General features: G+C 38.9%; 1 protein-coding gene across 5 annotated transcripts in view; it reads left to right on the top strand.

The window, feature by feature from the left end:
- The first annotated feature begins 7,773 nt into the window (after window positions 1–7,773).
- The window catches only part of GPCPD1 (glycerophosphocholine phosphodiesterase 1), a 57,028-nt gene continuing 39,734 nt past the window's right edge, over window positions 7,774–25,067 (top strand). For 3 of the 5 annotated variants that reach the window (XR_014490812.1, XR_014490813.1, XM_083349305.1), the window contains exons 1-5: window positions 7,774–8,012; window positions 10,993–11,188; window positions 14,485–14,562; window positions 19,413–19,509; window positions 20,768–20,852. Coding sequence is in view for 3 of the 5 variants with exons in the window: in XM_083349305.1 (XP_083205431.1) it covers window positions 14,514–14,562; window positions 19,413–19,509; window positions 20,768–20,852 (231 nt within the window). In the remaining 2 variants the exon portion in view is untranslated. Of the gene's footprint in view, window positions 8,013–10,992; window positions 11,189–13,253; window positions 14,032–14,484; window positions 14,563–19,412; window positions 19,510–20,767; window positions 20,853–25,067 lie in introns of those variants that run through there. The other 2 variants (XM_083349306.1, XM_083349307.1) reach the window with 2 other exon arrangements.

Below are 25,067 nucleotides of genomic sequence, written 5' to 3' on the forward strand. Positions count from 1 at the left end.
CGCCTGACCTGAACCCCATAGAGAATCTATGGGGCATTGCCAAGAGAAAGATGAGAGACATGAGACCGAACAATGCAGAAGAGCTGAAGGACGCTATTGAAGCATCCTGGTCTTCCATAACACTTCAGCAGTGCCACAGGCTGATAGCTTCCATGCCACACCGCATTGAGGCAGTAATTGCTGCAAAAGGGGCCCAAACCAAGTACTGAGTACATATGCATGCTTATACTTTCCAAAGGTCCAATATTGTTCTATGTACACTCCTTGTTTTATTGATTGCATGTAGTATTCTAATTTTCTGAGATTGTGGATTTGGGGTTTTCATGAGCTGTATGCCATAATCATCACAATTATGACAAATCATGGCTTGAACTATCTTGCTTTGCATGTAATGAGTCTATCTCATATATTAATTTCCCCTTTTAAGTTGCATTACTGAAATAAATGAACTTTTGCACAATATTCTAATTTTTCGAGTTTCACCTGTAGTTCTCAACTTATGGCCAGAAATGGGACCAGAATTTACATTGCTAAGCAAGGTGCCTGATTTTATGATTTTTCTTTGCCAGGGTTGTTAAGTGAACCACACAATCATCAAATCCAACTTTCTCCACTGAGTTTGCTTCTCGAAAGCCGGGAAGATGATAAATGGTGATCATGTGTCCCTGGGATGCCATAACCATCAAAAATGCATGCCGGTTGCCAGGCACCCAATTTTGATCATGTGGCCATGGGGATGCTGCAACAGTTGAAGGTGCAAGGGCCTGTAAGTCAATTTTTTCAGTGCAGTTGTAATTTCAAATGGTCACTAAACGAACGGGTGTAAGGCAAGGACTACCTGTATTATAAAATTCGCAAGAGTACTAATCTGTATATAGTGTATCCAAAATGTGATAATTTGGGTCTGGTTATTTGTACTTCCAGTAAGAACTCTGAGTTGATTTGTTTGATGACTCATATTCCTACCTTATCCCCAACCCAAAAGAAATCTAAAGATCCTGTGACACAGTGGCTCAGTTATATGTTTATTCAGCCATAATGTTTCTTTGGTTTTGGCTTAAGCAGGCGGCTACTGTCACACATTATGTGAACACAAATGGGTGAGAAAAAAGCAAATAAAAAGACCTTGTTAAAAGAAGCAACTTGTGGAATCTTACAAAGCAACATATTTACTATGGTATAAATCTTCCTGAATTAAATCAGTTTCATCACATGCTGACCATTTGTAATGAAATGCTAAAGAGCAATGGTTTAGGATTAAAAATAATAGCAAAGATTCCAAAGATGATGTAAGAATGTTGATTTGATTTTGTTTTTGTTGTCCAAGAGATTTATGGCTGCCAACAACAATTCCATATTCTTTTGTAATTAGTGAAGGCATTTTGAACGTGGAGCTTTTGGCTGTGGAGTGAAATTTACCCATTCATAATTTTAATACCATTGAGGGCTAGTGGGAATAAAGCACTAGTTTACTGAAATTCATTGCATTTTTTTCTTGCCTGGAAGATACTCCATACTTTTTGTGGGCAAAGACAGAGTATGAACATAATGAACCACTAAACTACAGCCACTCATCATTTTTATTTCCTATAAAAGCCTATAAAGCTGATTTGGGGACCAGAGATGTTCTTAGGAATAAATACCACCTTGAATGGTGGTGTTCTGTTTTGCAGTACAGCAGCTTTTTTTTTTTTTGAGGATGACGATGGTGATGTGTGTTTTTTTTAAAAAAAATACAGAAATCTAATAAAGGCAGATAGCCTAGCTCATGTCAAGGTGATATCCATTATCATATTGGTGGTCAAAACTACACCAGGATTCCAGATTCTATTCTAAGAGCCAATTCCTTCTTGGTAGTCTTCATTAATACTGCCACCTTCAATATTTATGTGTTTCTGATCCACTAAATGAATCAGTTTTTACTTTTTATGATAGAAGGTTGTTTCTAAAAGACTGTATTGGTGTACTTGTTTTTATGGACAGGTTACCCCTTTTATTCTGAGTATCTTCCCTAGTGAGATCTATCTCCAGGTGACTACCCATTTCTCTTAGTTCAGAGCTGCTGCTTCAAGAACCTGGAACACAGAAGGGAGATATTACAAATCAGATAAATCTCAGCTGCTTTTTCCTGTTGCTTTACCAGGAATGGTAATTGGATCAGACCAACCCCCATCATTTCAGATTAAATATCTCCTTTTCGGCTGTGCAGTTTTTAATTAATTTTCCACAGTATTCATAATGTCTCTCTATTCATGTCCTTTAATTAATTAAAATCACTACTGAGATCATCAAAGATGCTCATCAGACAGATTAGACAAGAGCTTGTTTAAAGGGCACACTAAGTGCAAAATAGAAATCTTAAAATCAATATTTAAGGATAAAAAAATGAGAAGTTATATTTCAGAGAAACAAATGGTTCATATCCAGTTCTGATCTGGCAGTTCTGCTAGAAGATTAATAAAGTTGAAGACTAATGTGCGGTTTGGATATGAGCTGTGTAATATACAGAGGTCATCTTGCTTGATTTAACTTTGACTCCATCACTGTGGCTTATAAACCATGATTTATCACCTAATATGTTATGTAATCTCAGCTAATTGTAATTCAGAAAATAATTTTCAAATGAGCCATGCCACAAATAAGCCATGGCCATGGAATATGTGAACCAATCAAAATCTATATTAAATGCAGAAAAATATATATGCCATACCTGATAACCTCTTGGCCCATGGGTAAACTTTGATTTTCAAAACTCTTTCAGCTCTCCTAGCCCCTTTTCATCACCCTGTCTGATTTGTATAGTTGTACAGGTTTATACAATTGTGCAAGCCAGGCATTCTGAGCCTGAGATGGTAAAATGACAAATGAAATTATACAGCTCCACCATAAATAAAACTAAAGATTTCATTGGAGCTATGCAAGTAACGCACACCTTTTAATAATTAAATTTTAGCATGCATGTCTTTGTGTATGTCTATGTGTCTAATAAAATTTTACAACTTCATAACAGTTTTCCTTCGAAATAAACAGTTAAACTTAAAACCTAAGTGAACTATGCTTACTTAATTTTGCATAGTTTCTTAAATATAGATATCTGAGGCAACTACCATCATTTTTCATTCAACACTTATTTTGGAACAGTATTTGACTTTTATAGCAACAATTATAGATAATTGCAATTGTTGTTGGCACACCCAGGCTGAGTGGGGCCAGGATTTGCACCCATGCTCTGCTATAAGCCATTCTGAAAGGGGGTGCAGTGGCTTAAAGACGCTGGATTTGTCTGCCAGAGAAGGTTGGCTCTCTGCGTTCCAGCAGTTCAAGCCCCAGCACCACGTGAAGGAGTGAGTTCCCATCACTCGCCTCAGCTTCTGTCAACTTAGCAGTTTGAAAGCATGCAAATCCAAGTAGAGAAATATGTATCACTTCAGTGGGATTAACAGCACCGGATCAGCCCGAATGTGAGGCGAAAATGGGATGATGCTGACTCTCCCGCAAAACATTCTTAGCTACTCTGTGTGTGGAGCTAGTTCACCCTGTAGTGCACTCTGAATAGCACGAGTGTGTGAATTAAACAAATTAGCAATCTTAGGCAAACTTCTACTCTATGATAACATTGTAAACTCCTGGCTTTCATGTACCAACACTATAAATAAATAAATTTTAAAAACCCTCTCTAAAACACCTAAAACAACAATCTCTCTAAACTGCCTTATAACAACACTCCCGGATTCATAAACCGTCATAATCACTGATCTTCAGCCTCACTCTGTCCCAATGCTTGAGAAAAAATCCAGCTTTTTAAGGACTTCCAGAAGACTAAAAGGAAAGCCGTGGATTGCTGAATCTCAAGAGGGCAGGGTCTCCACAGGACAGGAGACGCTACTAAGAAGTTGTATTATTACCTAGATCCTGCTAGATGACAATATTTAAGAGAAGGGGTCTGGAACATGCCCATCCTGGTGCAGTGGGCACATGACCTCAACGAAAGGCAGTCCCAGAGATAGCCTGATTCAGTTCCATATTGAGCTTTAAAGATTTTTATTTATTTATTTATTTTAATCCCATTTATATCCCGCCGTTCTCCAAAGACTCAGGGCGGCTTACAATCTAAGCACAAATAAAATGTGCTTAGCAATAGCCTTCATTCTATGTATATGCCTGCTTATTAGGGCTTTCGCCCCCCCCCAAGCGGCATTATTACAAAGTCAGCTTATTGCCCCCAACAATCTGGGTCCTCATTTTACCTACCTCGGAAGGATGGAAGGCTGAGTCAACCTTGAGCCTGGTGGGATGCGAACCTGCAATAATTGCAGGCAGCTGGTGTTACTTAAGGAGGCATTAGCCCACTGCTCCACCAAGGCTCCTCAAGATGATAACCAGCACCTTGCATTGCACCCAAAAAGAAACTGGAAGCTAGTAAAAGTCACCCGCAGCAGTGGTGTGACCAATTGCAATTTCTGGATGGTCTTCAAGGGCAGCCTCCTGTAGAATACATTGCAATAATCCAGCCAAGAAGTGACCGAGGATTAAAGTAACTATGAACAGGCCTCCCGGGGTCAGGAACAGGTGCTTTCAATATGAATATATGCAAAGCCCACCCATCCCCCATCCCCCAGCCACTGCTTCTACGTGCTCCTCCACCAAGAGCTGCAAGTTACAGTGACCCACTCCCAACCCATGAAACTGATCCAGAAGGATACTGTGGTTGATGGTATCAAAAACTGCTGAGAAATCCAGGAGGCCAGAAGGCCTTTTGAAGAACTGAAAGTAGAATTCCACCTAGTATAAAAATATGCCAGTTAAGAGACGGGGGAGAGAAAACAAATATTGTGTGGACATAAAAACAAATCATGCAGCGCATGGATGCTTAGACTTGTTTCTTAATAATCACTAGAATTTAATGTACACACTGTAAGAGTCCACATTGGCTATCTTCACATATTGTAATATGGCTTCAATATTCAATGACAATCACTAGATAGCAGTGTTAGGGTACACGTTCTCCGATTCACATGCTCTGTATCATACCTCAACCAAGATCCAAGCTACCCTTCTGTTGAGTTAACCACTGTACAGCAGATTTTCTCTGCTGGTTTCTAATAAACAGAGTGAAGTGTCCTGTCCCTCTGGAACTCAGGACCATAGCCAGGATGGTAATGTAGGAAGCATGGATGATCTTTCTAATACCTTAGCAATGAAACTGATTCTAATCATTTTCTTTGCTTCTGTACAAGGCTTATCCAAGTGTAGTCTTGACATGCGCAAATTTCACGCTCATTCTAAGGAACTGAAAACCAAATGGGCTTCAGTTATTCCCGCAAAAAGACTGGTCTAAAGATGATGTTGCAATAGTGAGATATGTGAATCTATTTTTTGGCATGAAAGGATGCCTAAAAATGTGTTCTTCCATGTGATATCATTACATGATTTTGAGATTGTCATCATTTGTCTGAAAAGGCATAGGGTTTCCTGCTTGAGCTGGGCGTTGGACTAGATCGCCAAGGACCCCTCCAACTCTTCTTTAGTTTGTTATTTGCAGCATCAATCTTCAAAAAGACTCATCAGGCTTCATGCAATGCGCCTCAGGAATCAACGCGTCACGGACCTATGTCTGCTTGTCATCAATAGCTTATAATAAAAGGGTTACGACGCACACACGAGAGCACTAGAAACAACCACCAAGTCGACTAGGACTATATTTAAAATGACCTGCCCTAAGGGGCGGCGATTACTTCCTACAGCTCCTTAGAAAATAAACTGCAAATAGGTTATTACAGGTTTTTTCGTTCGCTTCTATTATAAATGGTCTAATAATAAATGTTTTGCAATGTACGGCAGTGAAAGCTGGAACATAAAAAAGGCTGAGGGCCAAAGAATTGAGGCCTTTGAGCTGTGGTGCTGGAGAAGACTCCTGCGAGTCCCTTGGACTGCAAGGCGATCAAACTGGTCAGTCCTAGAGGAGATCAACCCTGACTGCTCTTTAGAAGGCCAGATCCTGAAGCTGAAACTCAAATCCTTTGGCCACCTACTGAGAAGGAAGGACTCACTGGAGAAGAGCCTAATGCTGGGAAAGATAGAGGGCAAGAGAAGAAGGGGACGACAAAGAATGAGGTGGCTGGATGGAGTCACTGAAGCAGTAGGCATTTTATTTATTTATTTATTTGATTTATATACCGCCTTTCTCCCGAAGGACTCAGGGCGGTGTACAGGGCAATAAAAATAAGAATACAGGATACAAGATTTAAAGTAAAATGATTGTGCCCAACACATGAGCCTAAATGGACTCCAGAAGATGGTATAGGACAGGAAGTCCTGGAGGAACGTTGTCCATAGGGTCGCGATGAGTCGGACACGGACACGACTTCGCAGCTAACAACAACAATAATAAATGTTAACTAGCTCAGCAACAATCGGTGCCAAAACAAGTACAGGACCGCCACTCACGCAGAGCTCCGGCTAGGGCAGGGGTAGGCAACCAGGCTCAAGGTTGACTCAGCCTTCCATCCTTCCGAGGTAGGTAAAATGAGGACCCAGATTGTTGGGGGCAATTAAGCTGACTTTGTAATAATGCCGCTTGGGGGTGTGTGTGTGAAAGCCCTAATAAGCAGGCATATACATAGAATGAAGGCTACTGCTAAGCTTGCAAGCCGCCCTGAGTCTTCGGAGAAGGGCGGGATATGAATGGAATTAAAATAAATAAATAAAATAAATATACATAGAATGAAGGCTACTGCTAAGCTTGTAAGCCGCCCTGAGTCTTCGGAGAAGGGCGGGATATGAATGGAATTAAAATAAATAAATAAAATAAATATACATAGAATGAAGGCTACTGCTAAGCTTGTAAGCCGCCCTGAGTCTTCGGAGAAGGGCGGGATATAAATGGAATTAAAATAAATAAATAAAATAAATATACCTAGAATGAAGGCTACCGCTAAGCTTGTAAGCCGCCCTGAGTCTTCGGAGAAGGGCGGGATATGAATGGAATTAAAATAAATAAATAAAATAAATATACATAGAATGAAGGCTACTGCTAAGCTTGTAAGCCGCCCTGAGTCTTCGGAGAAGGGCGGGATATAAATGGAATTAAAATAAATAAATAAAATAAATATACCTAGAATGAAGGCTACTGCTAAGCTTGTAAGCCGCCCTGAGTCTTCGGAGAAGGGCGGGATATGAATGGAATTAAAATAAATAAATAAAATAAATATACCTAGAATGAAGGCTACTGCTAAGCTTGTAAGCCGCCCTGAGTCTTCGGAGAAGGGCGGGATATGAATGGAATTAAAATAAATAAATAAAATAAATATACATAGAATGAAGGCTACTGCTAAGCTTGTAAGCCGCTCTGAGTCTTCGGAGAAAGGCGGGATATAAATGGAATTTAAAAAAAAAAAACCTCGGCTCTTTTATGACTCAGGGACTTCAACTCCCAGAATTCTGGGAGTTGTAGTCCCCGAGTCATAAAAGAGCCGAGGTTGCCTTACCCCTGGGCTTAGGGCCAGGCGACCCCACGTTCCCACCGTTGGCTTTTCCTGCCACGCGGCCTCGACGGGCTCCACCCCCCCCCCTCTTCTCTTTTCCGGAGACCGCCCGCGCGCGTCGTCTAAAAGAAGGATGTCGCCTTCCCGTCGTCCCTCCCTCCCTCCCTCCCTCCCTCCTCCCGCTAGCTCGCTCCGCCCCTCCCCCCGCCTCCCTCCCCCGCGCTCCCATTGGCCGCCCGCCTCACGTGCTCTTGGTGCCGCTTGTTTTCCCTTCCTCGCCGCCCGGCGACGGCGGTTTCAGCCGGGCGGCTGTAACCGGTTTGGGCCGGGGAGAAGCCGAGGCGTCAAGGAACAAAAGCGCCGCGCCCCTTTCCTTTCCCGCCTGCCGCTTGCGTTAAAGCCGCCCTCCTCCCCCCCCTCCTCCTTTGCGGGAAGGTGGTTGCCCGAGGGAGGAAGCCGAGAGCCGACTGGTGCTTTGCCACATCCCGGCTTCCATCCGCAGTTCTCGCCTTTCCCCTCCCGGCACAGGTTAGTCGCGGGGCTTCGGGCGGCGGCGGCGGCGGCGGCAGAGAGACGGAGGGAGTGGGGGAGGAGGAAAAGCAGCTCCTCGTTCCCGAAAGGGGATGCTGTGGCTCTGCCGCCTCTTCCTTTCCCGAGACCTGCGGGAGCGCTTTCCATCCCCCTGGCCGCCGAGCTGCTTTACTCAAGGGTGTAAATCCCGGAGCTCTTTCCTCCTCCCTCAACAATGCGGCTTTTTTTTCAGACCGTAACTGCTACCCACGCCTCGAAAGTCGCTCGCTCTTTGCCCGACTCGGGAGGAAGAGATCGGCGCTTGAAAGCAGCGCGGGGGTCGGGGACTTGTTTTGTTGCCCCCGTTGTTTTTTCACTCGTGATCTGCCCGGTCACTAAAAGAGGCATTGACAAGAATGGACGAGGGTTGTAGTCGGATATGGGTCGATCTCGTGTAGCTTCTCTTGATCGGATACCTTTTTTCCCCCGCCCCCATTATGTATCTATGGATCGAGTTATACAGCAAATTAAACCAGGGTTAACTAAGCTGTACGAATTCAAATATTCTGGATTTACAAAGCAAGCGACCCGTCTACTCATCACAGCCCGGTCCATACAGTACACTGTGCCACAAATTAGACACGCTTTTATCTTAATAGGTTATGTTAATGCAGCCTTTTTTGGGGGGGGGGATGGGGAGAGTTGAGTAAGACGTGATTTGAAGCACAAGGTTCAGTGTGAAAATTTGCCACGATCGAATAAATTTTCAAGCCAAAATAATTGGCTGCAAATAAATGAAAATCAGCCTGCCTTTCCACCATATGTTTTGTTCATGACTATCTTAACTGTGGTTTAACTCAATTTTCTAGTTTTCTACATATGCTGTAGTATATGAACATATGTATAGTGAGCACAACATCCTGCGCTACAATGTAGTGGTTTGGTGTGTAACCCAGTGTCATGTAACAGTAGCCTTAATATGTCAGAAGGAAGGCAAAGATGGATTTATTTGTCCAAGACATACAATTCTCCAGTAAAAATGAATATTTTACATGTAAATTTCTACATACTTTTTGCACTTGAAAATCTAAAATAAAACAGACCTGATTTTTAACTTGGATTGAGTGATGGCTTATTCAATGAAGGTATTCAGATGTTTTAGTTCATGCAACCTATTTAGCCACCAACTATCTTTATTAAGTTCTAGTGGTCAATTTCATATGTGGTAGGTGAATATAGCCTTTTGCAATCTGGATAGGCGAAGCCCTTTTATAATGGCTGGTGTTAGAAGTTTAATGAGTTTAATTCATGATTTGAGCAGTTTTCTGCTCTTGTAGAAGAAAAAACGAAGTTGGTTGTATTATTTGTACTTTGCTGAGCAAATGGGGAAGGATACCAAATTCTCATGAGAATTTATTAAATTTATATGCTGCCTCGCTCTCCCGAATCACTCTGGGTGGCTTACAGTAATACAGTATAAGAGCATAAATATAAAAACTTTAAAAGCATTAAAATCAAGATAAAGATTAACAAAGGTTAAATCCAATGGTATGGATGCTTAATCAACCACCTCCACCCTAGCCATCCCTCCTTTGGGGACCCAAGCCAACCAGAGCCAGGTTTTAAAGCTCTTCTGGAAGATCAGGTGGAGGCAGACCTCATCTCAGTAGACAAAATGTTTCAGAAAGTATAGGTCATGGCAGAGAAGGCTCTTCTCCTTGACCCCATTTTTAATTGAGTTGGAAAAATTTGGTCAAAGAGGACTGTATAAAAATGTTAAATTACTGTACTTGCCATGGTTCTAACCATATGGACAAGATGAGAAGATCTAAATTTTAAAGGTTTTGCTGCATTTCCTGATAAATAGAATATTGCTTCACTGAGGCAACTCATATGGAACAGCTGCCTGGGAAGAATAGAATTATATTAATCCTTACAAAGCTAGATTTCTAGTTTGACTGTCAGAACATACTAAGCCTTAGGTATTTTTGAAAATGAAAGAGTCAAAAGATGAGTTACTTAGAAATGAGATTGAATGAGAATTCTTTGTTAAAGATGAACATGCTTTCTCTGAATTATAGCGAAAATAATTTTAATCCTTGTAGGTAACTGCATTAAAAAATACAGTATTGCACATAAATCTAGACTAAAGTTGTACTCATTCTTTTAGTTGGTCCAGTAAGTAGTAGGTATTTACTTTTTTATGTATCTGAAACATATTGCCAAAAAACCCCCTAAAGCAGTTTACAATTAGTAATACAGTCCCTATTATAATATAAAAGTCCATATGTGGAAAAATTGGCATTTTACTTTTTTTCCAGTAATACAGTGTAAGTTACAATATATTCTTAAGTACTATTGTTGGGGTAAGGGACAGTGTTATGGTGTCATGTGAACTATTGAGGGAACAACATTCTAATATACTTTGATGCTGAACTTCTGGTGGTAAACCTCTTATGTGCACACACACAAGAATTCATATCAAAATATGTAAGATTTTTTTAAAATTTATTTTCAGTCCTTCTGGTACGTGGAACTTTTTTTTGTAGCTTGTCCATAATCTCTATTTTTTGTGATTTGAGCTGCTTTAGAAAAAATAATGAAAGAAGATCTTGTTCTTTCTGCTTACTGCTGCTTTGATATTGTAGCTGAGTCTGCTCACTTTTTTCCATGATAACAATTTGGAATGGTTGCTGGAAGTCATCTTTAACATGCTAGTAAACAACCTGTGACCTCTGAAATCTTATTTCAGACAGATTTCCTTATCTAAGCAGAGAAACAGAATGACCTCCCAAGGGAACAAATTCAAAGCAGGAGCAACTTCTGACCTGCTGCCTGCTTTCCCACTGAATATCCTGGGAAGCTGGCAGTGACCATCAAAAATCTCCTTCTTCCCTTCCTTCCCCCCTTCTTCTTTCCCCTCTTTTCTTCCTTTTCTTTCTCTTCCTTCCTCTCCCTTTTTCCATGTTCCTTCCTTCCTCTTTCCGTTCCTTCCCAGAGGCAATTAAGTGACTGGTGCTGGGTGGAGTAGGAACCAAGTGATTGCGTGAGTGGCTGGGAAGCTGTCAGAGAACATTGAAAATGAGGATCACATGACTGCAGCAGTGCGGTGGCAATGGCACTGAAGAAGCAAAATCCTAGAAGTAAAGCAGACACAACTTTTCCAGATTTCATTCCCTGGGTCCCATTATTCTGTAAGCCCAGAATACATAACTTCTTTACATAACTTCTGTTAAAATGTTCAGTTCAACCTGCTCTTTCCTAGCCCTAAGCCAAAGCATCCATACAGGTATCCTTGACTTGACAACCATTTGTTTAATGACCATTCAAAGTTACAGCGGCTCTGAAAAAAGTGACTTATGACCATCTTTCACACTTATTACTGTTGCAGCGCTCCTGTGGTCAGGGTGATCAAAATTCAAGCACTTGGAAACTGGCTTGTATTTATGACGGTCGCAGTGTCCCAGGGTCATGAGACTACCTGTTGTGACCTTCTGGAAAGCAAAGTCAGTGGGGAAGCCAGATTCACTTAACTGTGTTACTAACTTAACAACTTCAGTGATTCACTGAACAACTGGCAAGAAAAGTCATAAAAGGGCAAAAAACTGTCGCTTAGCAATGGAAATTTTTGGCTCAATGGTGGTCATAAGTCAAGGACTACCTATAGTTGCTGCTTTAGATTTCATGGAGGCATTAAACGGTGTGCTGTATTTCTTTTCTTGTTATGAAATATACCTGGAGTTCATTGTTACCAATGTGTGACTATTTCTGTGGTAAACATGCCAGAGAGACTAGGTCAGTAGAATTGAGATAACTCACGAATGGGTTTTTCTTAGCCCATTCTTAGTAAGGTGATAATTATAACATTACTGGACTGATGCTTTATAAATTCACAGTGGTGTAGTTGTTTGGTGATCAGCAGCTTATTAATTTCTAATCCACATCAGAAAAGTGATTTTTCTAAAAGGTAATTCACACACTTTCATTGCATTTCATGCAAAGTCACTGCTTTCTGTGTAGTCCACAAAGATGAAACGCATATTATGACATGTTCTACTGGCTGTCTGCAGTGCTCAAAGCTGAAGGTTTGAGGTCGGTGAATTCTGCACTGCAGTTTAAAGCAAGCTGTAAGAAGAAGCAAATATGGACAAGTGGATTTCCACAAGAAAAAGAATGATTGCAGTAATAAGATGCTTTAGTTATTATTGCATTAGATATTTTTATTTTGGTTTAGGATTTGATTGTAAATATACTTGAATGCTGGTATACGGTTTCTCTATGTAGGATTTTCACCAACATTCTGCTAGAATAAGTTGCAAGTTTCTTACTTATTTCCCCAAAGAATGAAATATTTGAAGACTGCTGTGCAATAATGTAAAGGAAAATAAGCATACTATACAGTTTCTAAAATTGTGATTTAAATTAATGATTTGTCAGAGCTTATTCCCTATACTGTATATATCCAGCTTCTTGGTCCTTTGAACATACAGTATATCCTGAGTGTAAAGAAAAATCTCTGTCCAAGATTGTTTTAGCTATTCATATATAGAAGAGAAAGAGGTTCATTTGATTCTCCGTGTCAGCGAATTAATGGATCAAACCATGGTTGTTGACTGTTCAACCTGGGCTTACTAATAGCGAAATTACAGAATCAAACAATTTAACTCTAAATGAACTAGATTCACAATGTCCTAAAACATAATGTAATTGTTTTTTTATTTTAGTTTAACATACTGTATGGATAGTTGAATTGTTAGGTGTGATTTAGTCAGTAAATCATGGTGAAACACTGATTTACATGAAATATAAACCAACTTGTATGATACATGTAGTGCAGTCGTAGTTTCAGCCATTATGGTTTGTAACTAACTACTATTATGAATGAACTAGGTCATTTTGACTTCTTCAACAAATCTTGATTAAAACAACCCAGACTGTAGTGCAGTATGTGAACTAAGCACCTATACCTGTTAGTAAGAGGCTTGATGAATATGTGCCATCAAGTTAGTACAGGTAGTGATCATTCGAAGTTACAATATTGAAAAAGTGACTTATGACCGTTTTTCAGTTGCCGCATCCCCATGGTCATGTGATCAAAATTTGGATGCTTGCAACTTGTTCATATTTATGACGGTTGCAGTGTCCTGGGGTCATGTGATCATCCTTTGCAATCTTCAACAAGCAAAGTCAATGGATAAGCCAGATTCATTTAACAACCATGTTACTAACTTAACAACTACAGTGATTCACTTAACAACTGTGGCAAAAATTGAAGCAAAACTCACTTAACAAATGTCTCGCTTAGCAACAGAAATTTTGGGCTAAATCGTGGCCATAAATCAAAGATGACCTGTATTGACTCTTAGTGTCTACATAGCTAGGTAGTTAGACCCTTAAGATTGGGTAAGACCCCTGAGAATATTGTGGGTACTGAAGAAAACAAAAAGGATCATTGAACAAATAAATCCAGAGTTGTCATGTGAGGCACAAAATGAGCAAACCTGTCCTACTTCAGCTACATTATGAAAAGACTATCTTTTTGAAAATGTCTGTCGTATTGGAAAAGGTGGAAGAAAATAGTAAGTGGGTTGACTCAGTTACACTGACAATCAGTGCACCATTGAAAGGATAGATCATTATGGAGAACATCTGTGTGGTCACTAGGAGTCGAAAAAGATTTGGTAGCAAATAATCAAATTCACTCTATACTCGCTTTTTTTTTAAAAAAATGTATTTCTTGGCTTGAAATCATCTCTATTTATTGAGGAAGTTTGCTCCTTGTCTATATTTATCAAAATTAATCCATGAAAACGTAGCCCTTTTATTCGCTGTAAAATAAGTACTGGCTTTGGGGAGCTCCTTTCAAGTGTCATATTGCAAAATGAGTTTGCATGAATTGTACATCTTCTGAAGAACCAAGCACATCTTTTATGGATTGTTCTGGATCAGTACTATTTGTGGATATGAAGATGGCTGCTTCCTTGTGTGAAATACTGATTTTTAACTCCATTTCCAAATGCAGCTTCATTGGGAAAAGGTGGGCATAGCTTCAATAATTTGTACACTAACTAACTCCACAGCCTTGCAAAAAAATAGATGGCTTTTAAGGCTGCAAAAATATTTTAGTATATGCTTTATTTGACAAATCACTCAATTCTGTATGAATATGTTTGAATTTGGTTTCATAGACCTTCATCTCTAGTTTGCTAGTAGTTATGATCAGTTTGGCAGATTGCAGAACTGGTCTCTTCCCCTTGCAGAGAAATTTAACATTTGGCTTTGTTTAGATATGCAGTAAATAACTTTTTTCCCTCTGTGAAATTCAGAGTGCATGACTTGTCCACGTAGTATAATACTTTCTTCCCTTTTTATCCTCTGGTTTTATTTTTTATTTTGGCTTGTATTGTAATTTAAATCAGGGCTCTTTCTTGAAAGATTGTGTGCAGATAAATAAAATAATAAGATGATGCTTTCTTTTCTTTCTCAACAGATTACTGCGCTCTTCGAAAGTAATTGAATATGGCACCTTGTCAGGTTACCTTTGAAATAAGAGGAGTATCTCCACCAGGTAAAAAGCAGTTTTTAGTGCAGACTTGCAATAGAATTGAAAGTTAATTTTCCATGTAACAAATTACATCCAGGCAGTTATAGATGGGGTTTTGGGAAAATTTCATTTCTGTTACCTTTTGTAGATATGCTTTACATTTAATAAGTATGTATGTAAAAATTATTTTTAATGGAACAAGATAAGTTTCCTTAGTTCTAGTATACTGTCTCCAAATATTAGGCCCTCTCAAATATTTGTATAATTATGTCTTACAAGTATGTGAAAATTGAATTTCCATATTTATTTTTCAGACCAGTTTACCACCTATATTTCTTGCTTGTATTACAACACTAGGTGAAGAGATTTTCCTATTGCTTGAGTAATTTAATCCTTACCCAAACTGAATCTTTGTTTGTTTTTGTCCAAAATGGTATCATACGGGTAGTTTTTAACTTAGGACTGTTCGTTCATTCAGTGATCGTTGGAAGTTATGACAGTGCTGAATGAATGATGATTATAATCGGTCCTCAGAATTTCGGCCACCCTAGAATTCCCACAGTCACAGGATTATGATAGGCGCTTGGCAACTGGCTTGCACTTGATGCAGTCACCCAATCTCTATTGGTTGCCTTCTCTGCTGGCTTCTCCTGAAAGTCGGTTGGAAAGCTGGAAGGGAAGGTTAGAAGTCACTAGGGTAAGTCTCCCCTACCCACGTACCCTTTCACTGTCCCTTTGCACTCATGTCACACTGGTCACTCATGCACTCCCACGCACCTTCCTGGAGCCTTGATGTGCCTCCCCTGCCACTTATGCACTTACATCCACCCCCCCCACCCCAGTGTTTCGGTGCACACCTCTTTCAATTTCACACAAACCTTCCTCACTCTGCAGTAGCCACTTACATGCCTGCTCTGCTGCATGCAAGCTGCTTGGGACTTTGCAACTTCCTGCCGGCTTCCCCATTGACTTAACTGTGGTAAGATGGTAACGAAGTTTCCTTGCTTAATGACCCTGAGATTCAATTAATGGTGGCAACCAGAATTGCAGAGATTGTCATCGCTAAGTGATGCTGTTGCACTTTATGATCACATTGCTTAGCACCGCAATTCTGGTCTCAATTGCCATTGTAAATCGAGGACTGCCTGTATTTCCCTTGCTTCTCCCAGCCAGTTATATAACATTGGTTCAGAAAAATTTCTGCAATATAATATAAAATAGAACCTGTGACTAGGCAGTTTCTGCTGTTTCACTCTATAACACATCTATTTTAAAACTGAGTCCATATTGATAGAATAAATATTAAAAACACTTTGTTCCTCATAGCCCTCAAATTCTGCTACCTTGTGCCATAAGTTGTTTTAAGTTAAATGACTTGGTTCCCTTTTTAAAAATAATATAAGACACTGGATAGCATTTTAAGAAAATTAACAGTTCCTCTAAAAATCTGATGCAGGAGACCTGTTGGGAGAAGATTCTGGATGTTTTATTTGTTGTCTTTCTAGTCTCCTCGCTTTGAATCCTAATTCATTTTGAATAAAATCACAGCTTTATAAAACCATTTGTCTGAAATGGTATAGGGTTTCCTGCCTAAGCAGGGGGTTGGACTAGAAGACCTCAAGGGTCCCTTCCAACTCTGTTGTTATTGTTAAACAAATATGCTCAGGGAAACAAAGATCCCGTTTAGTGTAGCTAAACCCTATTATGTGCGCAAATGTGCTCAAAAAATAATAATTTTATACATTACTGTAGATCAGGGGTTCCCAACCAGGGGTGCTCACACCCCCTGGGGGAGTGAGACGATATTCCAGGGGGTGCAAAAACTTAGGTTTTCAAAATTATAGTGTATATGCATAAAGGGACGCAGTGGGTCAGTGGGTTAGCGCACTGAGCTTGTCGATCATAAGGTCGGCAGTTTGGTAGGTCGAATCCCAAGTGCCACGTAGCAGAGTGAGCGCCTGTGACTCGTCCCAGCTTCTGCCAACCTAGCAGTTCGAAAGCACGTAAAAATGCAAGTAGAAAAATAGGGACCACTACGGTGGGAAGGTAACAGCGTTCCGTGCGCCTTTGGCGTCTAGTCATGCCGGCCACATGACCACGGAGACGTCCTCTGACAAGCGCTGGCTCTTTGGCTTTGAAACGGAGATGAGCACCGGCCCCTAGAGTTGGAAACGACTAGCACGCATGTGCGGGGGAACCTTTACCTTTACCTTTATGCATAATTTGTTGCCATTATTTCAAATTTTTGTAGGAGGTGTGAGAATATCTCAGAAGCGTTCTAGGGGTGTGGGGTATAGAAAAGGTTGGGAGCTGCTACTGTAGATGAAGAGGAACCATCTCTGACTCAGTGCTGCCGAAACTCTGTGGCTGGGGGTTAGTATGCCCTAAGTCTGGAGACATTCCATTTTTAGTCTTGGATGGGGTAAGGCTTCCCATTCAAGAATGATACACAATCTAAGGATCTTCCTTGATTCACTGTTTCTGCTTTATGGGCTGGTGAGCAGCTGTGGCCAGGAAAACCTTTGTTCACTGCCCATTCTTAGATCTAGCGGCCCTTCAGTCATTCATACCCTAGTCACTCATGGTTTTATTACTGCAATGAGTTTACATGGGTTGCTCTTGAAGACCACCCAGAAACTTCAGCTAGGCCAGAATGCAGCCCTGTGGGCTGTGACAGACATGCTTCAGTGACACCTCTTCTTTATATGAGCTGCACTGGATGCCACTTTCCTTCCTGGTGAGATTCAAGGGATTGCCTGTCCTCTGTGGTGTCAGCCCAGCTAGTTCAGTCCAATACACACTGGGTTCTTTTTAACTGAGCAGGACCATCTATCAGGATCCTGGAAGCATAGGAGCTCTGTGGAATGAGGTTTCCCCTGAGATCTGAGTGGCTTGCAGCCTGATGGCATTCCAGAAGCTCTTAAAGACCTTATGGGTATATATCATGTTTATCATATGGCCTGGATTTGCCAACTTCTTTTTTTTTAAATAGATATTTTATTGGTTTTTAACTATTAACTATCTCCAGTGCCTGGTGTATGCGTGTTATCTTGGTTTACATTTTAACAAGGGGGGGAAAAGGACAATAATAATTAATTAACAGTCAATAATAATTAAATTTGATAATTCCATAATGAATATATTAATCAATAATACATTTCTTTGATCTTCCCTTCTTCCATTTGTATTTTCCTTCTTCAACCTTAGCCAGAATATAATTCTTAATATTTTCAATATATAAATAATTAGGTATAGGCATTTTTTATATTTATACAAATAATAATCTCTATAGATAACATTTTTTTCAGCTTATATTATTCTCATAACCATCATCTCGTTAGTTCAGCATACATTGTATTTTTATATTTTTTGTTCGATTAGGTTCCCTTATATTCAATCCAATTCTTACCAGTCCTAATTTCTTCATATTAGTCTTCTCACTTTCTAAATTTTCCCATTTAGGTACATCATCCCAATATTTAATATCATGCATTATAAAAATACTATACTTTTTATCTTATAGATATAACACCCTTTTTAATCAGTTTATATTTTACTTATATATTAATAAAAGTTACTTCAACCTACTATTTAAACATTTAATATATTGTAAAACATACTATATTACTTAAATCTCATTATCCTTCTTGTTATAAGGCCCCTCTATGTTTGAAATTCTCTGTTCTTTTAGTCCCCTCCCTTGACTTCTGTAGGTTTTCTTGCTTTGGGGATCTTTTCAAGGATTTAAATGGTAGATAGAAGAAACAAGATCAGTACTCTCACCAATTCCAAGCACGCTGCTCACTGATATTTAAGTTCGTGCTCTGGGACTTCGGCTGCAAGTAGCTTGGGCTAGACGCTGATCTCATGCTAGCCTTTCTCCTGTTGGGTTCGGAGAGCTTTCCCCGGATCAAACGAAACGATTGCCGTCACTCCATGATTGAAGGGGTGCCCCTCCTTCACAGTCACCTCTCCGGGGCAACTTCAGACCCATCTAGGGTCCCCCAAGCAGGAAGAAACTAGCCGTGGGGAGCAGAGGTCCGCTCTCGCGTAGCCATGCGCTGCGTATGCAAAAACCAGAAGTTTAGATTTGCCGACTTCTTGTATGCTCTTTTTTTTATTGCATATTTGTTTTGTTATCCCAGAACTGGAATTGGGCAGTCCCTAAGTCAAATAAAGTAATTTGAATAAATTTCATTCTAAAAAGAACATAGAAATAAAATGCCAACAATACCACTGAAAATATGGTAAGTTAAAATTGCCATCATTATATAAGCTAGCCCTGATTTATTTTAAAATATTCTAGGGGCTTTAGCCTCTATTAAAATGTAAGGCATTTCAAATGCAAAACAGTTTGTATTAAAGATAATTTTGTATACTGTTATTATCTAGCCATTTTAACTTGTGGAATCTTATGCAGTCAAAACTCTCCGTAAGATTCACATGTCTGTATATGTATGTATTTATATACATAGACACATGGGGTTTATTCCTATCATTTGAGAGCCTTGGTGGAGCAGTGGGCTAATGCCTCCTTAAGTAACACCAGCTGCCTGCAATTAGTGCAGGTTCGCATCCCACCAGGCTCAAGGTTGACTCAGCCTTCCATCCTTCCGAGGTAGGTAAAATGAGGACCCAGATTGTTGGGGGCAATTAAGCTGACTTTGTAATAATGCCGCTTGGGGTATGTGTATGAAAGCCCTAATAAGCAGGCATATACATAGAATGAAGGCTACTGCTAAGCTTGTAAGCCGCCCTGAGTCTTCGGAGAAGGGCGGGATATAAATGGAATTAAAATTTTAAAAAAATTATGTTAATCTGAATACTCGGTATTTGAAAGTTTATTATTTATTTTCTGATACTTTTTTTTCTAGGAGAGGTTTTGGCTGTATGTGGAAGCTGTTATTCCCTAGGAAACTGGAATCCACAGTGTGCAGTAATCCTTCACCCAGAAGATGAGGCTGGTGATACGTAAGCTCTTTTCAGTAGTACCTTAAAACCTAATAACTGTAACAGTCTGGATAATACTAGGTGCATTTGCTCGTTTCATTTCTTTCACTGGTATCAAATTCCATTGTACTTAGGTGATTTGACATTCCTATAGGTTAAGGATTATTTGATTGGTTATTAAATTCAAGGCAACATATGTAATGCCACCACATCTCCTAATTTTCCTGACATCAAATATCTTATGAGTAGGGTTGGTCAAAAGACGTATAGTTTGTTTTCACGTCTAAAGAAGGACAAGACCAAGAATTCACCATCTCCTGGTTTCTAGTTCAGCACCTTGCTCACTACAACAAACTGGGCCTCATATGTATTTATTGCAGTTGTATTCATCTTTTCTGTATGGGTGCTCAGGTGTTCTTTGCGTTATTATTGCCCTCATTTTACCCAACTAGCTTCCATAATTGAGGGAGTAAGAAATGCTGTTTTGCAAAAATTTAAAATTTCTGATTAATTTTCGGCATGGAATGTTTTTTCTCCCAGTCCAAGTGAGTGGAGGATATTATTCTGGTCATTTGCTTAGAGGTGATTATATTATAATAAATTATATTATAGCCTGGTTGGTCATAGGTATTCATCAGCCTAGTTAATACAAGGCTGGAGTAGTTGTTAAATACTGTTAAAGCAGTATTATTGTCATAAATGAAGCCTTTGAATAAGTGCCAATATTTAAGTCGAGGTCAATGTTATGCGCGTTGCATTCCCATAAGGTTAATGTCTAATTGGGAGATACATTCTACTGGTAGTTAGTAGTTGGTGCACATGTTCTTTTTTTACTTTTTTCTATACCTTTCAATGCAGTACAGTTGTCTGGTTGGGAAAATACATTGTTCTTCCTAAGAATGACTCATTTTCAAAGGACTTTTGAAAATAATTTAAGAGCTATATATATTGACCATACTTAGTTTATTAGATTTCATGTTTCTTTTAAAAATGTTTGGGAGCTTTACTAAAACATAGAAGTGACATTGTCTGAAAACACTTGATAAATGCCTCTTTTTTAAAATCCTGAATAATGTGCTAGGGTGCTTGGATAATTTTTATGTTCTCTTTAACATATGGAAGTAATTAAAAGCTATGATCTCTACTTAAAGGAAAAGGGAATAGAAAGGCTTTAAAATCTCATTGTACATGCATGTGTAATATATACTTGCACGGCCAGTTATTTTTATTTGTTATTGTTTAACCTTCCTGTATTTTTTAAAAAAATATTTTTCTGCAGTCTGCTGTGGAAAGCTACAGTTGATCTCCCTAGTGGAAAGAATATTACATATCGATATTTTCAAGGACGTTTCTTAGAACCCAAGGTATGTATACATCAATGAACATTAATTAAGCTTCTTAGCTAATTGATGGTAACGTGTTTAAAAATAATCTACAGGCACTTCAAGACTTATGTAGCTGTTCCAAAAATCTTGTTTAATTCAATTTTGCACAAGAATTGTGCCAGCTGTGCAAAAACTGAAGTATATTCACAGGAATCTGACTGGAATTTTGGTGGTAGATGATGAGGACTTAATTACTAATTAATTTTCAAACCTTGAAAATTGTACATGTGGCTTATGAAAACATTCGTTCTAAGTCAAATTTATGTAAGTCAATTCTTGCATACCTCTGGGGTGTTTATACTATATAGTCAGCTAATGAAATTCAAATATCCTGACAACAGACTCTTTTTAAATCCACATATTTTTTACACAAAAAGCATTCTATATAAGCATAAAATCTGTATGGCAAAAGCAATGCATGTAGCATTTTTCCTGTATAGGTAGCAAATGACAATTGATCCCTTCTCCTTAATCCATATAGATTGATCCAAATAAGTACCTGTGGTGAATGCACAGCAGTAATATATTCTATTTGTTTCTTATTCAGTTGCTTTCTATGTAGACCATAAGTAGCCTAAAAAAAATCAAACTTAATGGTACCTTCAAATCACCTTGTTGCTGATAACTTAAATTTGAACGCAAAGTATTAAATATGGCACTCGCGATTTTTTCAAAGTAGAAAATAGAAGTCCTGTTTGAAGGACATGCTAGAAGCAGACAATGACATAGAGGAGGCAGGAAATCCATAAGTGAGAACACTTGCCAAATCAATTCAGTATTGTCATAATTTTGTTAATCATTTATAGTACAAATGATGGCATAACCCAGGGGTAGGCAACCTCAGCTCTTTTATGACTCATGGACTTCAACTCCCAGAATTCCTGAGTCAGCTGACTCAGGAATTCTGGGAGTTGAAGTCCATGAGTCATAAAAGAGCCGAGGTTGCCTATTCCTGGCATAACCATTAAAACCATTTAGACATTGGTAGATCTAATGTAATAAGACATACCCCCTTATAATACATGCAAACTTCATAGTATGTATTGGTAAGTGTGTTTCCTTTGAGTAGGTACTCTGTATTGTGCACGCTATAAGTACCGTGTGATGCAGAGGCTTCTGTGGTAAGTATACATTTTATGGAATAGCAGAGTAGAAACATACATAAAGGATCAGTATAAATGGACATCGTGAACGTGGTTGCCAACAAAGATTTAATGATGGATGGAGTTGGTGGGAGAGGATATATTGCAGTGAAGCATATGTTGCTTCAGTGTGGGGATACAGCGCAGGCAAGGTGAAAATAAATGAGATACAAGAATGAAAAAGAGTTTAGTGTGATTGCAACTCAATATAAAATGAATGTATCCTGTGAATTGGATTAATGATAGGATAGTGCTTTTATAAACTATTTTGCTATAAACATTTAGAATTGAACTAAGATAAAATCCAGATGAGTTTTTTAATGTATTAGAAACACAGGAATTAAATATGGTTTTAAAGTACATGAAATATAATTTGGAACTACAGAAGCTGATGCAGGCTTACTTCCACGTACTATTGACATTTTAAGTATTAAGGTAAATTAATTTTTTTTGAGACCTCCTAACAGAGAAATGGCAAATCTATAAATTTTGCATAAATTTTACACGTTGATTAAATTTGATTTCTACATGTTGATTAAGTTTGGATTTGTGGTTAGAATGGCAGTAACAAAAGAAAACAGCAGTTTGCTTTTGGACTTAAATCATTTCGGATTGTGAAAGTGCCATATTTTTTTGTAACAGCAACTTATTAAATGACCCTTAGTCTTAAATATTTTGGATACTGACATAATATTCTTTTGGAATTTTAGTAAGAGCAGGCTGAACTGCCAAGAGATGATGACTTGCATATGTACTAGATTATAGTTCCTTGGATTAAATTGAATTAATCAAACATTGTCAAATAGCTCAACTTTTCTCTCGCTTTCTTGCTACCATATTTAAAAACTGATTCATATTTGATTAATGCTTCAAGAATCTTGCTTGACAGAGGCACCTACTTGGGATACTTAAGAAACACTGATTCATTATCATATATTAAAAACAGATATTAAAAACTAGTGTAAATACACATAGCTGGCAGGATAGTAGATAGGCTGTGAACCTTTTTACCTTTATTACGACAAGCAGAAATCCAATTTTTACTTTCAAGAAAAATGAAACAATATATATCTTATCCTCCTTTCCCTGCTCAAGTATCTTAAGAAATCTATAAATGATGCTTTTCCCCCTTGTTTTGAGATGAGGTCTTCCTGTTTCTTAAACCAATCAAAATCCCCATCTATAATGATTTTATCAATTTGAAGTTAAGGTTTTTAATCTTATTTGTTTCTTGGTTTATTTTGTAACTTTTGCCTTGAACAACGGAAGTTAATATCTCCTGGTATCAGTTCATTTGAAAATGGAAGCCTAATCAGACAAAGTTTTTCACTTGGGAGTTTATCCTATTATTGTAATCTTTTTGTTAATGAGGAATATAATGTGCACAAAATACTTTCTTACATCAGTTAAAATATATCATCTTCCACTTTTAATTTACTTTATATTAAAATTAAAATATATAGCGTTTGTCTTTATAAATCCTAATAGTGAGATTGGACTTTATTTCCTCAATAACACTTTGCTAGTTCAAATGGATCTTAAGAGATTTACCGTATTTTTCAGACCATAAGACACACTTTTTTTCCCCAAAAGGGGGGGAAAACGAGGGTGCGTCTTATGGTCCGAAGGTGATCCCTATAGCGAGCCCCAACCTCTGCAAGTGGAGCACGAATCGGCACGTGCTGAGAAACGCCGATCTCACGCTCCTGCACTCTCCCTCGCTCGGTTTCAGCTTCCCTTGCTACAAGAGAAAGCAGGCTGAAACGGAGTGAGGAGATTGCCAGGAATGCAAATCAGCTGATCTCGCGCTGCTGCAATCTGCCTCGTTTCAGCTTGCTTTCTCTTGTAGCAAGGGAAGCTGAAACCGAGTGAGGGAGTTTGCAGGAGCGCGAGATCAGCCGATTCGCATTTCTGGCAATCTCCCTCACTCCGTTTCAGCTTGCTTTCTCTTGTAGCAAGGGAAGCTGAAACCGAGCGAGGGAGTTTGCAGGAACGCGAGATCGGCCGATTCGCATTTCTGGCAATCTCCCTCAGTCCGTATCAGCTTGTTTTCTGCAAGAGAAAGCCGGGCTGCAGGGCCGCCTCCGCGGGTACTGCTCTAATGCAGAGAGGGAAGGACAAAGAGGGAGGGAAAGAAGAAAGGAAGGAAGGGACAATGGGAGAGGGAGGGAGAGAAAGAGAGAGGGAGAGAGAGAGAAGGAGAAAGAATTTTTTTTCTTGTTTTCCTGCTCTAAAAACTGGGTGGGTCTTATGGTCCGAAAAATATGGTATGTAAATCTTATTGTTGGGGTAGCAAGAAGGAAATATGCATAACCTATAAATTTATGCATGTTATTTAAAGTCTAACTGGACTTATGCTTTAAAATATAATTTTAGGAAAAGCTGTATATAAAGCAGCTGAGCAATGTTGATACTTTTCAGACAAATATATATATCCAAATAGTAGGTCTGTGGCTACTTAACGGAATCTTTTGTTAATTCTTGGATTTTTTACACTAAAAAAGTTTTCTGTTGAATCTAGGTAAGTGCCACTGATTTTCAGCCAGAAGTCCACTCAGATGTACATTGTGTGTATTCCATAGTAACATGGCAGGTTATATAGACTTGCAGCCTAATTAATAATTATGGAGGCTGCAATACCTGCATAATTTGTGATTTCCTACAAAACCATCTTGTTAAAATATAATCCTATTCATAAGTATAAAGTATTCATGCTTTATAATTATATTCCAGGAAGAATGTTGTCCTAAATTATGTTAATAGAATTATATCACTCCCAGTCTGGTCTTCCTTTTTATAAGAAGCCTATTTATGCGACTTATGGTAGAAGGGTATGTTTGGATGGGATTATACCCACTTGTCTGATTTAGATTTTCACATATTCAATCTAGCCTCTGAATAGGCTGAAATATGCAGATTTTATAAGAGATAAGGATGAATGCATATATATGGGAAATACTGTAAAATGCTATCATAAAATTCCCCCAATACCATTCTTTGACTGGAAAAATAAAAGACTAAATTTTGATTTTACAGTGGGCTAAGGTATCAT

The sequence above is a fragment of the Vipera ursinii genome (assembly GCF_947247035.1).
Source record: "Vipera ursinii genome assembly, chromosome: 1".
NCBI classification, from domain to species: domain Eukaryota; kingdom Metazoa; phylum Chordata; class Lepidosauria; order Squamata; family Viperidae; genus Vipera; species Vipera ursinii.